Source organism: Biomphalaria glabrata, chromosome 5 (genome assembly GCF_947242115.1).
Source record: "Biomphalaria glabrata chromosome 5, xgBioGlab47.1, whole genome shotgun sequence".
NCBI classification, from domain to species: domain Eukaryota; kingdom Metazoa; phylum Mollusca; class Gastropoda; family Planorbidae; genus Biomphalaria; species Biomphalaria glabrata.
Genome location: NC_074715.1, coordinates 36,002,518 through 36,016,419, shown reverse-complemented (window position 1 = coordinate 36,016,419; position 13,902 = coordinate 36,002,518). Strand labels below are relative to the sequence as shown.

The 13,902-nt window shown below is 36.6% G+C and overlaps 1 protein-coding gene across 1 annotated transcript in view; it reads right to left on the bottom strand.

Annotated features, from left to right (window-relative positions):
- Positions 1 to 6,070: 6,070 nt before the first annotated feature.
- Positions 6,071 to 13,902, bottom strand: part of LOC106064952 (adhesion G protein-coupled receptor L3-like) — a 30,219-nt gene continuing 22,387 nt past the window's right edge. Inside the window, exons 16-23 of the mRNA XM_056030388.1 lie at positions 12,638 to 12,707; positions 10,803 to 10,869; positions 10,029 to 10,114; positions 9,716 to 9,842; positions 8,451 to 8,492; positions 8,231 to 8,317; positions 7,498 to 7,549; positions 6,071 to 6,389 (exon numbers count right to left, since the gene is read on the bottom strand). Of these exons, the coding sequence (XP_055886363.1) occupies positions 6,340 to 6,389; positions 7,498 to 7,549; positions 8,231 to 8,317; positions 8,451 to 8,492; positions 9,716 to 9,842; positions 10,029 to 10,114; positions 10,803 to 10,869; positions 12,638 to 12,707 (581 nt within the window). The 3' untranslated portion in view covers positions 6,071 to 6,339. The remainder of the gene's footprint in view (positions 6,390 to 7,497; positions 7,550 to 8,230; positions 8,318 to 8,450; positions 8,493 to 9,715; positions 9,843 to 10,028; positions 10,115 to 10,802; positions 10,870 to 12,637; positions 12,708 to 13,902) is intronic.

Here is a 13,902-nt window from a genome sequence, read left to right as displayed (position 1 = left end):
CACACATTTGAGACTCAAACAAAGGCTACCGCCGAAGACAGGCGAAGGAAAGAAAAAAAAGCAAAACTTTGAACCCCAGCAGACGACTAATTAATCTGCGTTAGGTATAAGAAAATATGTAGGTCTCAGATAAATCTGCGTATCTACATAAAATACTGTATCTTTTTAATGTTATTATTGTAGAATTAATCATTCTCTGACACTGACAGGGTCAACATTCGTTGAGGGGAAACAAACGAATTCATTGTAGTCCCAACAACAGTATCCACTGATGCATTTTCTGATAATAATAATAATAATTATTATTATTATTATTACTATTATAATTATAATAATTATTATTATAAATGTTTTAAATTTTTCGACGCTGTTTATTATTTATGATTATTTAAAGGAAAACAAAATTCAATGTTATCTCCCCTTAGGAGTTTCCAATGAGAAATGTTTATATCAAGTAAAGTCCGTAGCTGTACTGTCCTAACATGCATAATCAAAATTTTCCTAGGAATTTTCAGGTCATTTTGACTAAAGGTGTCATGTAATAATAACAACGATCAAACATCACCAACCTATGTTATTGCTATAGAATCATAAGTGTTGACAAAGGGACATACTTAAGATCTCGAAGATAAAAATCAGAACTCTAGGAATCGAAATTAAAACCCAACGTTTCAATAGCCAAACGACCAGGAGTCTAACTTAAAAACACGGTTTGGATTCTACTCTTTAGACATGGGTAGTGAAAGAAACCCAAACTCTTCCTCTTGATCCTTCTATAGGATTGAGTGACTGACTTCTAGCCCAAATCTGAAGGATGAGTATTATGTATGCTGTCAGCTTTGTGTAATTTAATAAATAGGGCATACTTTTAATTTATATATAATATATTTTTATTTACGACAGTTTAAAAAAGAAACGTAAACAACTCGACAAAGTTTGATTTTAAACTATGTTCACAACAATGGAATTCAACATCCTTATTGTTGACCGATGATAATCATCTCTTATGTTAGGCATCAGGGGCGGACTGGTTATATGGGCAAACGGGCAAATGCCCGGTGGGCCGGCACCAAATGCGCCGGTCTGGTCGCAACCAAGAATTTTTTTGCAATGCAAACAACTTTTTAAAAAAATGGCAGCAGCAAGACACAGATGCCCGAGCACGTCTTTTTGTGTTCTTTTTTAAAATTAATTTTGTTTAAAATTAAACAAGAATATAAAATAAATGTACACTGTACACTGTACGTATTATCATTATCATTTGCAAAACGTTAGAATGTACTTTTTGCTATGCACGAGCGGCATAGACTTCAATCAACACTGCTCTGATGTCTTCGAGGCTGTGTTTGGCCTAAACATTTTGCTGGTCGGTATGGACGTTTGATAGCACTTCCATTTGTTTTTGCTCCTTCCCTCTCCCGTCTTTTGACAGTTAACGAAAAAGAAGGATGAGAGAGGTTAAGTTAGAAAACATTGATTTAACTCAACCAAGAAAAAAAAGGGGCGACAATTAGCTCATTAACAAAACTTAATAGATATTAAATTTAACACACACACAGCCGCGAAATTGCAAACCACCCAACTTATTCACAGCTCAATATGGGTATAAAGTTCTACTTTCTGCGATTTGAAAAGAAAGAGCAAGTTTTCTTTTTACTTTTAATAACATAGATCTGAAAATACTACACTTTATATACTTAAATATTATTTAATTAAAAAAATAATAATCTAGATCTATATCATCTATTAATTGCTACACACACGATGGCAAACTTATGCTTAGAATGAAGTCATTAATAATAGAGTATATAGCGATGTCACATCTGATATTTAATGAAAGTAGATTTATATTTTTAAATAATGGTCATGATATATTCATATACTATTCGCATTTTTGAGAATGTACTAAGACGAAGCAAGAGCGTTTCACATTAAGTAAGTGCCTCTCTAACCTTGTGCATTTTCTAATCTTTTAATGGAATGGGTTGCCTGAGTCAGCCAGCAAAACCAATGCCTTAGCATATTATAAGTCACAGATCAACGTACATGGCTAGATTGACATGAAATACGTAGGACATAACTATCTTATTTTTTTAAAACAAAAAACGTCTGTAATCTATAAGTTATACCAAATGTTTCAAACTCATTAAGGCTGCTATTGTATTATTTATAGTTTTCAGACTACAAACATGTATAATTAAAATACATTACGTAATCCTACGCAAGCATACACCCAGTCTTCGATGCGCTACAAACTTTAGAAATTTTGAAGAGAATAAGGCTTACACCTATAATATGAAACATGGGCGTAGCGGGAGGGGGTTCAAACCATCACTTGCCTCAGACCTCATTGTCTGAAAGGGAAACTTTACTTACTGCCCCAGTGCAGCCAACTTAAGCAAACCACATTCGCCAAATTTCATTAGCGTAGCCAAAAGGGGTTTAGTGGTTACCCTCCCCCTCTAATACAAAAACTAAGGCAAAACTATAGTTACCATTTTCAACCAGTCACTGCACTCCATTAATTAAGTGCAGTGAATAGCAGATTTGGTTTTTTGAATTTTTTAGCGGAAGAGTAACAGGTTAATTGCACTGTAGATACCTCCGAATCTGGGGGAGCGCTTCCTCAGACTCCCTAGCTGTTAATGGTGGTGTGTACTGTCTTTCCCCTAATTATAGGTAGAAAGTATTCTAGTGTAGCAAAAAACGTTTCAAAGAATGAAAGATCAGAATGTAATGAAGGTACACACACAAACTTTATATATATATATATTGCGGAGGGTGTTAAAAAAAATCTCCTCTCCCCACCGAAAAAAATCATTGCTACGCCCATGATATGACATGCCATTTGTGGGCCGGTTTTTATTGTAATGCCCGGGCCGATTTTGATACCCAGTCCGCCCCTGTTAGGCATTATTGATAGACAACGTTGTCAAATTTGATTTAGAATGTCAAACACTCATCAATTATTTGACATTCCGCGTCCTAAGTACTACAGCTGTGATTTAGTCAGACCACGATATTAGAGTGTTACTTGTAGATAGAAGAGCAAGCATGGGTACAAGGGTTGACCACTTCCCAGAATACAATGTGTTGATTGAATCACGTTTTACACTTTAGTTTCAAGTTAAAGAAGGCAGATGTTATGTATGTAGGACTACGTAGTGTCATGTCTTGTTCTAGGCAGTTGATGTGTTTCCAAAACCAAAACGGACCCACAACTGTGACAATGTATAGGTATTGTTATGTGTGAGTACGACAGATTAACATTCATTGGGTCAGAAAAGGTCAAGATTAAATGATCGTTTTTGTTTCGAGGCTAATTGACTATATCGAGCTGGTAGGCCACATCACGTGGTGCTCAGGACTCCCTAAGACCTTCCTTCAGGGAACAGCACCAGAAAGAAGAAGATGAAGACAGACTAAGCGATGGAAAGACATGAAAGAATGGATAGGCCTATGAGTAAATGAAGTTCTATCCAAGGCAAAGAACAGAGAGGAATGGAGAAAGATGGTTGACAGATCTTGTGTGGTGCTCCAACAGACTAAAGGCTAAATGAAGGTGAACTGAAGTGGAACTAGTTTCTTCAGTAACCCCGCGTATGTTCTATGTTTCTTAAAACCTAAGAATTAATGAAATTATTGCTTCGGTTGACACTGTGTGCAATTGAAATAATCATCCTCATCTTACAGGTTATTATCGTACATATCAGTCTAAATATTAGGGGCTTATGACTAAAGCTTAGGGACACTTTTTGTCATGAAAACTCCAGTAATTGTACCGAATCCCAATCGATGTCTATTGGATGTGCACACATTAGAATGATAAAACATTAAATGAAGAAGTTAGAAGTAGAAAGTAATAACAATAATAGTCCACTACTTGCCTCCACAGAATCAGCTCAAGAATCCTGGTTTCTATGAGCTTCTGCATAAGGAAGCTTCCTAATAAATAGAAATATCATCTTTGTTTACAGTTGAAGTGTTAAGATCCTGTTGACATTTTTGAAGCAATAAAAGTACAGCAAGAAAGAAAGGAGACACGTGGGTGGGTGGGTGGGTGATATCGATTCTAATGTGAAAAACGTATTCAAACGTATTCAAATGAGAAGAAGAAAACAGGAAGACTTTTGGAACTATGTGTGTGACAAATTGCTAACTAACTACTACAAATTGCTAACTAACTACTACAAATTGCTAACTAACTACTACAAATTTCTAACGTGGAAGAGCTTTTAGAAATTTGATTCAGACAACAAAATATAAAATATGCTTTTTGAAATATAGAGCTTGTACTTTGTACACTGGCTACACCATGATGTAACATGACTAAATTTGTCACCTTGGGCATACATCCAAGCAAGGGACGTTCCATTGCCTTTATAAAATGAATGTTATCATTGTTTTGATGCGAGGTTCTCGTATTTTGAAATGTGTAACTGAGACATCAAGTTTGAACAGGTTATCCCTATTGAAAGTGAACAGGATGAAGTATACATACTAGTCCGGACGAAGATGGCCCAGAGTCCTGAGTAATCTACCGCTTCATTGAACGCGCCACTTGGGTGTAGAAACCTAAAGGAGAAGAACTGTAAAACGAGCAGCAGACTACTTGAACTAACTTGCCCTAAAGCCCAAACGTCTCTTCCTAAATGACTTTTCACGTCTTTGTCCAATCATCTAGTTCTTCGTTTCAGTTACTTGCAATCTTTTGTTAGTTTGCTTCCTTTATTTCTACTTAGTAAACCGTAACACTGATTTATGCGAGTCAAATGTCTAAACCAGTTATGCCCAACCTAATTCGACCATTTTGACCATTCGGGCCATTTTGATTTCCAACATTCATGTCGCGGGCCACGTGACAGAAAAGATACAAAAACGAAATGAAATTCCCCTGAAATAGGGCCTCTAAGAAACTCGCGGGTCTAGGACTTCCATTAATGAATGAGCTATTTGAAGTATATTTTTTACGCGTCCGAAAATGGCTTCAATTTTCTATTTAAAATGAGAGAATCAATGTAGCTAGCTTTACCACAAACTCATTTTTCTCTCTTTTTGGTAAATATTCTCATTGATGATCCATCAATCTCTATGCAGGAGTTTATCTTTATTCGCGCTCAAAACAAGAATGTCGCCATATTTGCTTCATAATGCCGTTTTTATGTTGTTGTTTTTTTAAATAGCCACACTTTCATTATAAAAACAAATATGTTGGATTATTATTATGTTCCACAAAAAATTAAAGATCCGTCACACTTTCTTGGTAGGCTATACATTCAGAGTCCCATTTCATAAACACACAAATGTTAAAGGTCATGGTATCAATCCATCAGAGAAAAGTGAAGGCCCTAACGTAGGTAAAGATACATTTTCCAACTTTCTCTCCAGCTTAAGATGATTAACAAAGGGAGGCAAGATTAGCGATCAACAAAACATATAGCTTTATAGAACGAAACTATAGTTCTGGAGGCATATTACTTAGCAGCTGTGAATGATACCTCTACTTTGTACAACATACCGATGTGAGCACCAGGTACTAATTGGTTTCCGTCCTCTGACTGTGTAAATAGCAACAAGATTCACTTTGACATGATTCTATAAATAAATTGTTGACTCAAAGCTACTCAATGTTATATAGTTGTTGTAACCCTGCCTTGCACAAATTCTTGTGGTGCGCACGAGCGCACTATTGAACCAGAACAAGAAGACGCTGGGAGAGAGGAAAGAACAGTGTATCACGTGATTGTGGAGAGTCGGAATTGTTGGAAACTAAGGAGCCGTCTCTTGTTCTTCCTGAAGACTGTAGTGGGGACCTGGAGCGAAGCGGGGAAGGCTGTCTTTGGTCCGTATTTAGGTTGCTGGTGAAAGGACTGGTATAATTAGTAACAAGACTCTTTAATTGCAGAAGGCTGTTATGTGTTTGTCCTGGTAAATAAACACAATTATTTATTACTGTAGAACTTCGTTGAGTTGCCTGTATAAGATTTACAACAATATAATCCTTTGGATAGTTCTTGTGTTACTGGGACAAAATTATGAACACAGTTTTACAAAATAAACTCAACTCCAATTCTATATTATTGTAAATGTTTAATAAGTCTGATTGTAACATCTGTCAAGTAAAACGAAAAAAAAAAGAGAAATAAATAATTAGCTTTAATACATTCATATACCTATATACAAAACCTTAAGTATATATGTACATACATTCACACCCGTCTTACAACAAACTGTTTCTCAGGTTTAGTCTGGCACTATATGTTGATGTGCTGCAGACGAGCTCTGTCGCACATAATATAATGGTTTAAATGTTATGAAATGTTCAATTGTATGACATTTTTATAGTGACTTCTCATCGCAAGTGACTGTTTCTTTACTTAGAGTTTCAGCTGGAAGACAGACAAATGAAAGGTTTCAAATGTTAGTTTTTTATTATCAAATAGTTTTCTACTTCATCGACATTATTCCAATTCGAAAATGAAATCATTCAATAAAAAATATTCAATAACCCATCATTATTCTAACCTACTCAATCTATGGAAATGAAAACAAATCATTACTTTCACTACTCTACCAACGTCTTGACATGAGTCGAACTAAAGTCAAAGGACGACATCAAAGGTTTGACCTCTCTAAAAATGTGTAAGTACTTTTGTAAAGTTCATGTACTATCGTAATGCAGAATGGACTGACTGCGTCTATGAATTAATAATTCCTACAACTTGATCATTCTGCACTTCGGCCAGCTAAGCAAAGAAAATAGAGCGCTAGCTGGGCAAAATTATCATTTTAAAGTATCAAATTGGAAATGCAACCGTTCAATATAGACCCTGGGACTGAACCTCTCAGTGACTCACTGTAAAAACCAATGCAAGAAAAAATAAATGAAGACACAAGACAGGAGCAGAACTGAGTCATAGAAACAGGCTCCAGCTAAAATTAGAAACAGGCTCTAGCTCTCGACATAAAAAGTCTCCAAATCTCACCAGAAAGAAGCGCCAACTCTTAATAGAAACAGGCTCCAACTCTATACAGAAACAGGCTCCAACTGTATACAGAAACAGGCTCCAACTGTATACAGAAACAGGCTCCAACTGTATACAGAAACAGGCTCCAACTGTTAAGAGAAATAGGCTCCAACTGTTAAGAGAAATAGGCTCCAACTGTTAAGAGAAACAGGCTCTAACTCTTAACAGAAACAGGCTCCAACTGTTAAGAGAAATAGGCTCCAACTGTTAAGAGAAACAGGCTCCAACTGTTAAGAGAAACAGGCTCTAACTCTTAACAGAAACAGGCTCCAACTGTTAAGAGAAATAGGCTCCAACTGTTAAGAGAAACAGGCTCCAACTGTTAAGAGAAATAGGCTCTAACTCTTAACAGAAACAGGCTCCAACTCTAAATAGAAATAGGGCTCCAACTCATGCGAATGCACAGCAATCCGTAGACAATCTTTCAATCGTAGCCATGATAAACAAATTAACTGTACTTGGTACTTACTCTCTGTTGAGTTTGTTGTTCTCTGCAATGTAGAGTCTGAAAACACTTTGTCCTGAGGGAATTGAAGACAACATTCAGTTTAATATTTCATGCAACAAATGGTTTAAAACAGATATTGTATCTCTACATTACAACTTTTTTGTTAGAATGGATGAAATCCTACATGCATTCAGAGAACCACACGGTTCAAAGATTGAATCTTTCATAATGTAGCTGAGGACCGGATGTACCTCATTGCAAGATTGTGCTGTCTATACACGCCTCCACGTTTTAAAAATAGAAACTTTTAAACATACAAATTGGAGAAAATAAGGAAATAAGATTGTATTTATGCATGAAGATCTATTTTAGAAGCTAGAGGAACATCCGCTACAATAGTCAAAACTACAGAACATTCGCCACAGTAGTCAAAACTACAGAACATTCGCTCCAGTAGTCAAAACTACAGAACATTCGCTCCAGTAGTCAAAACTACAGAACATTCGCTCCAGTAGTCAAAACTGCAGAATATTCGCTCCAGTAGTCAAAACTACAGAACATCTCCAGTAGTCAAAACTACAGAATATTCGCTCCAGTAGTCAAAACTACAGAATATTCGCTTCAGTATTCAAAACTGGAAAAAAGAAGCAGGTGGCTTCTGATCATGACGAGTGGGGATCATTAGTTGCTGCGTGATCCCCTTTTCCCCCTCGGATCAAAGGTTACTTGAAGTGTAAAAGAAACGAAATGTTACCTGCATTGAAGTATTGGTCAATTTTGACGTTGAGTCCAGTCTAGCCGCGCGATGTCTACGTATAATTGCTCTAAGTCCATCAAATACCTGGACAATAGAAGACAGAGACAGGTTATCTGTTGAGTCCACCAAATACTTGGACAAGTCAAGAACCATCCAGATTTAAACTTTCAAAGTAGACTATTTTAACACTTAGTAGATTTTGTAACCATCAACTTACTTGGTGTTGAAGGATGCACTGACATAGAAAGATGGACAAACCCTGAAATAGAAACATAGTAGTGATAGACGTTGAGTCTATTCAAAAAAAAAGTTGTATACTATCTGCATCAAACAACTACTTTGGTTTTGTGACAAATGTGTGCGACCTACATTACGTTTGTTCTAGCACACTCTTGTACAACGTTGACGCCTCAATACTTTATTATTATTATTATTAATCTGTAATATTAAGTAAATAACTCAAGTGGATACAATTTGATTTGAGACTACTAGATTTAGATGCTAGTGTTTCTACTCTGCAAACCAATTTGATTGAAACTAATAGACTTAGATGCTAATGTTTCTACTCTACAAACCAATTTGATTTGAGACTACTAGATTTAGATGCTAATGTTTCTACTCTACAAACCAATTTGATTTGAGACTACTAGATTTAGATGCTAATGTTTCTACTCTACAAACCAATTTGATTTGAGACTACTAGATTTAGATGCTAATGTTTCTACTCTACAAACCAATTTGATTTGAGACTACTAGATTTAGATGCTAATGTTTCTACTCTACAAACCAATTTGATTTGAGACTACAAGATTTAGATGCTAATGTTTCTACTCTACAAACCAATTTGATTTGAGACTACTAGATTTAGATGCTAATGTTTCTACTCTACAAACCAATTTGATTTGAGACTACTAGATTTAGATGCTAATGTTTCTACTCTACAAACCAATTTGATTTGAGACTACTAGATTTAGATGCTAATGTTTCTACTCTACAAACCAATTTGATTTGAGACTACTAGATTTAGATGCTAATGTTTCTACTCTACAAACCAATTTGATTTGAGACTACTAGATTTAGATGCTAATGTTTCTACTCTACAAACCAATTTGATTTGAGACTACTAGATTTAGATGCTAATGTTTCTACTATACAAACCAATTTGATTTGAGACTACTAGATTTAGATGCTAATGTTTCTACTCTGCAAACAAAGTACTTAGAATACTTTAGTCGTGAAGCTATATTATATGAAAATACAACGGCCCTTTCTATGAACCAAAGTCTTGGTGAAAGTAACAGCAGACATGACAGCTGACATGACTATGATTGGTTTGGATTGGTTAACAATTTCTATTTTATGAGGACCTCAAAATGCTAATTACTTTGACTATACAAATAAACCTCAGATATATTTGATTAACACTTTATTATATAGCATGCTACGATATATTTACACGACATAGTGAAAGATCACGTTTACCTGAAGTGAATTGCTAATGGCAAAGAGATATTGGAAAGCAACTTGGTCAAGACTAATGGCCAGCACACCAAATGCCCAGGTAATGCCTAAGATTGGAGACAGAATACAGACTGACCTAATTATTGACCTGCGAAAATATAAAAAACAAGTCAAAAATTAATCCCATAGAGTCTTGGTGCATGCATGACATTGTTGTTGTTGTTGATATAAAGGAAAATTAACCTAGTATCTCGTGTTGTTGAATCTGTCCAATAAAATATTTTGTTATTTAACAATGAACTAAAGCGTTTGCTCAGAAATTGATGAAACTTACTTAATTTTAATGTTTAACTCTTTAGTCATCAAGGCGTGAGATGTTTGCATAGTTCTCAATACCACAATAAGAACAATAAAGTTCGCCTGAAATACACAACAAACGCGATGTAACAATGCTACAAGCAAAAAGACTCTATACACACACTTTAAATTTTGGTTTTAAAAAATGAGGCTTAATAGATAACATTCTAAGCTGTGAATCAAACGATTGATTAGCTTCGTTATTTGTATTGGACATCTTTGATGACGTTGTTGTGTCCTGCTGTGGGACATCATGAAACACATTCATTGGCAGACCACAACGTATGGGTCTGAGTAGAGGTCTATTAAATCTATTCAGAGAGTTTATTTACTTATTGTTTTGAGATGCAGCAGATGAATGGTCAACATGTCAATCCAGCAAGCAGGATAAGAGAGCAAGAAAGAAGTTGACCAATGAACAATGATGGGCTGGTGGCCAGGCACTTAGTAGCCACTTGCTAGTCTCTATTCATTATCAACGTTGGGGATTATAAGACGCAAATCAACAACCCCAATGGACCCGAGGAGAGGTTAATCTCTTGATCACTTCCACACGCCTTCATCCCTTTACTGTCCTATACAACAGTAGATCACTTAATGAACCTCTAAACTTCCATTTTCTATTGATTTCAAATTTAACCATCATGAAATGTTTCCCTCTGTAAAACATCTTTCAATAAATGTGTATTCTGGTTCAAACTGCTCTTTGCCTAAACGTGTATTGTAATAGTTGAAAAGAAGAATTTGTTACCAACAAAACGGTGCAAACTGGTGCAGCAAATGCCCACAAGAGACCTTGACTGTTATCGAGCCAGCACCTGGTGAGCAAAGTAGAAATACACGTTTTGGGTGGATAGCATGTCGATTCTTCAAATGTTTCCCCCCGCTTATTTGTCTCATTCTTGTACCTCAAGCGCAGAATAAAACTACAGACACCTATCTTTAGTAGACTCGGGTAAGACTACAGACAAAGTAGCAAATATACATAAAACACTGAAGCATAATCTTCAAATAGAAAAACAAAATTTAATAAAATACTCTGAAAGACACAAAGATAAAGGCACATTCCTCGTCACATACGCTAGGACAAATTTGTACAAATGCTCCTTCTTCCCTAGTGCTATTAGAGCATGGAATGGGTTGCCTGAGCTAGCCAGGAAAACCAGTGACTTGGCAGAATTTAGGTCATTGGATAATATCCATGACTAAATGCATAACGCATAGGACGTAATCATCTTCTTTTTTTGAAGTAACGTCTTTATTTTATAAGATAAGACACCTATCTTTAGTAGACTCGGGTAAGACTATAGACACCTATCTTTAGTAGACTCGGGTAAGACTATAGACACCTATCTTTAGTAGACTCGGGTAAGACTATAGACACCTATATTTAGTAGACTCGGGTAAGACTATAGACACCTATCTTTAGTAGACTTGGGTAAAGCTATAAACACCTATCTTTAGTAGACTTGAGTAAGGCTATAAACACCTATCTTTAGTAGACTTGGGTAAGGCTACAGACACCTATCTTTAGTAGACTTGGGTAAGGCTACAGACACCTATCTTTAGTAGACTTGAGTAAGGCTATAAACACCTATCTTTAGTAGACTTGGGTAAGGCTACAGACACCTATATTTAGTAGACTCGGGTAAGACTATAGACACCTATCTTTAGTAGACTTGGGTAAAGCTATAAACACCTATCTTTAGTAGACTTGAGTAAGGCTATAAACACCTATCTTTAGTAGACTTGGGTAAGGCTACAGACACCTATCTTTAGTAGACTCGGGTAAGGCTACAGACACCTATCTTTAGTAGACTTGAGTAAGGCTATAAACACCTATCTTTAGTAGACTTGGGTAAGGCTACAGACACCTATCTTTAGTAGACTTGGGTAAGGCTACAGACACCTATCTTTAGTAGACTCAGGTAAGGCTACAGATACCTATCTTTAGTAGACTCGGGTAAGGCTACAGATACCTATCTTTAGTAGACTCGGGTAAGGCTACAGATACCTATCTTTAGTAGACTCGGGTAAGGCTACAGACACCTATCATTAGTAGACTCGGGTAAGGTTACAGACACTTATCTTTAGTAGACTCGGGGAAGGCTACAGACACCTATATTTAGTAGACTCGGGTAAGGCTACTGACACCTATATTTAGTAGACTCGGGGAAGGCTACAGACACCTATCTTTAGTAGACTCAGGTAAGGCTACAGACACCTATCTTTAGTAGACTCGGGGAAGGGCAGCATTTATCTCATTTCGCTGTTGAAGCCAAAACATTAAAGGCCGACTTTATTTATTTTTATTTCTTTTCGGGCATTCAGATACCTGGCCAAATGTTTAGAGCTTCCCAAATGTTTTGACCCAAACAGGTCCTCACAAACATTAGTTAAACATATATATCGAATATTTACCAAACATTATTTTGTATATTTTGATTGTTTAATATGTCTCTTTTCTTTTTACAGTTGCCATTAGTTTAACTTCGTTTCGGCCCAGGCTTTCATGTGATTTCTATGAGGTGTTCCACAGTGGCTTTGCAACTGAAGGAGGCCTAGGTATTGTCGTTAGTTACTTACATTTTGGCATTGCCATATCCATCAGCTCCTGTCACTGACACTGACACGATGACAATGATTAAAGGTACACCTAAAAGAGAAATACATGGGAGAAGATTTGTGGATTTCACAAGAAAACAACGTTCTAAAAAGTCTGTCATGTGAAGACTTTCTTTTGAAAATTGCGTCTTATGTCTTTCTTAGTTATAACTATGTGTCTTGGCTTTATTGACGGAGTGACTTTACAAAGACGCCTAATGCCTTGGACGTGCGCCACAATGCAGGCAGCAGTTACAACAGGGAATCAGACTTGTGGTAAGGTGCTCAACACGACTTTAGTCTGAGATGCACAACCGTTTCGTCTTGAGGGCGTGGAGGGGGTGGGTCCAAATGAAAAAAAAAAATCGTCAGCTACAATCAGAGGCGTAGTGAGCAAAACGTGGCGCCCGGGGCAAGAACATTTTATTGGCGCTCCCCCGCCCCCAATTTGCCATGAACATCAAATAGAAATCTAAGCGTATATAAATAATTAAGTATTTAATAATAATATAATAGAAATAACCTTAGAGTATATTACCTAACTAAAATATCTACAATAATTATTATTTTTTTGCACCTCCCTGCGTGTGGCGCACCCCCTAAGGATTGCGCCCGGGGAATCGTTCCCCCATTACCCCCCCCCCCCTCAATACGCCTATGTCTACAACGGAACCAAGCCTATAAGCTAAAATGTTGTGGGGCTGGATGCCTTCGCATCACAGGCCGTAGTTTGTGTACCACTGTCTTAAAAAAACACGAACAAAAAAGGACTTAATGATCTTTCAACAAATCAAGTCTACGGTCTGGAAGACAGAGTAACTGACGGAAGTGAGACTGAAAGGATGACGTCAAGAATGACGTCAAGAAAAACATCAAGGGTTGGTTTCGAAAAGTATCGAATATAAAATATTGAAATCAGTAAGGGGCAGAGAGATGTGAAGTATCGATGGTATCAGTCGTGATGCCTCAATGACTCCGCCCACTTTTTGAAGTAAGTATTTAGGCAGAGAGGGACATGTTTTTTTCAACAATTTAAACAATGCAAGTCTAAACAAAGCAGTAGGCAAACAGGTTTACTTGTTAAGGTTACCAATACTACCTTTTAGTAAAAATTCGTTGCCATTTATATCCACGATAATATAAATCTAGATCTCATTCTCTACATTTGTCTGGTCAAGTTTTTGTACACACTACATCTCCCACTTCCCATATGCAGAGAAATTTAAACATTTTAAAGAATAGGGGTG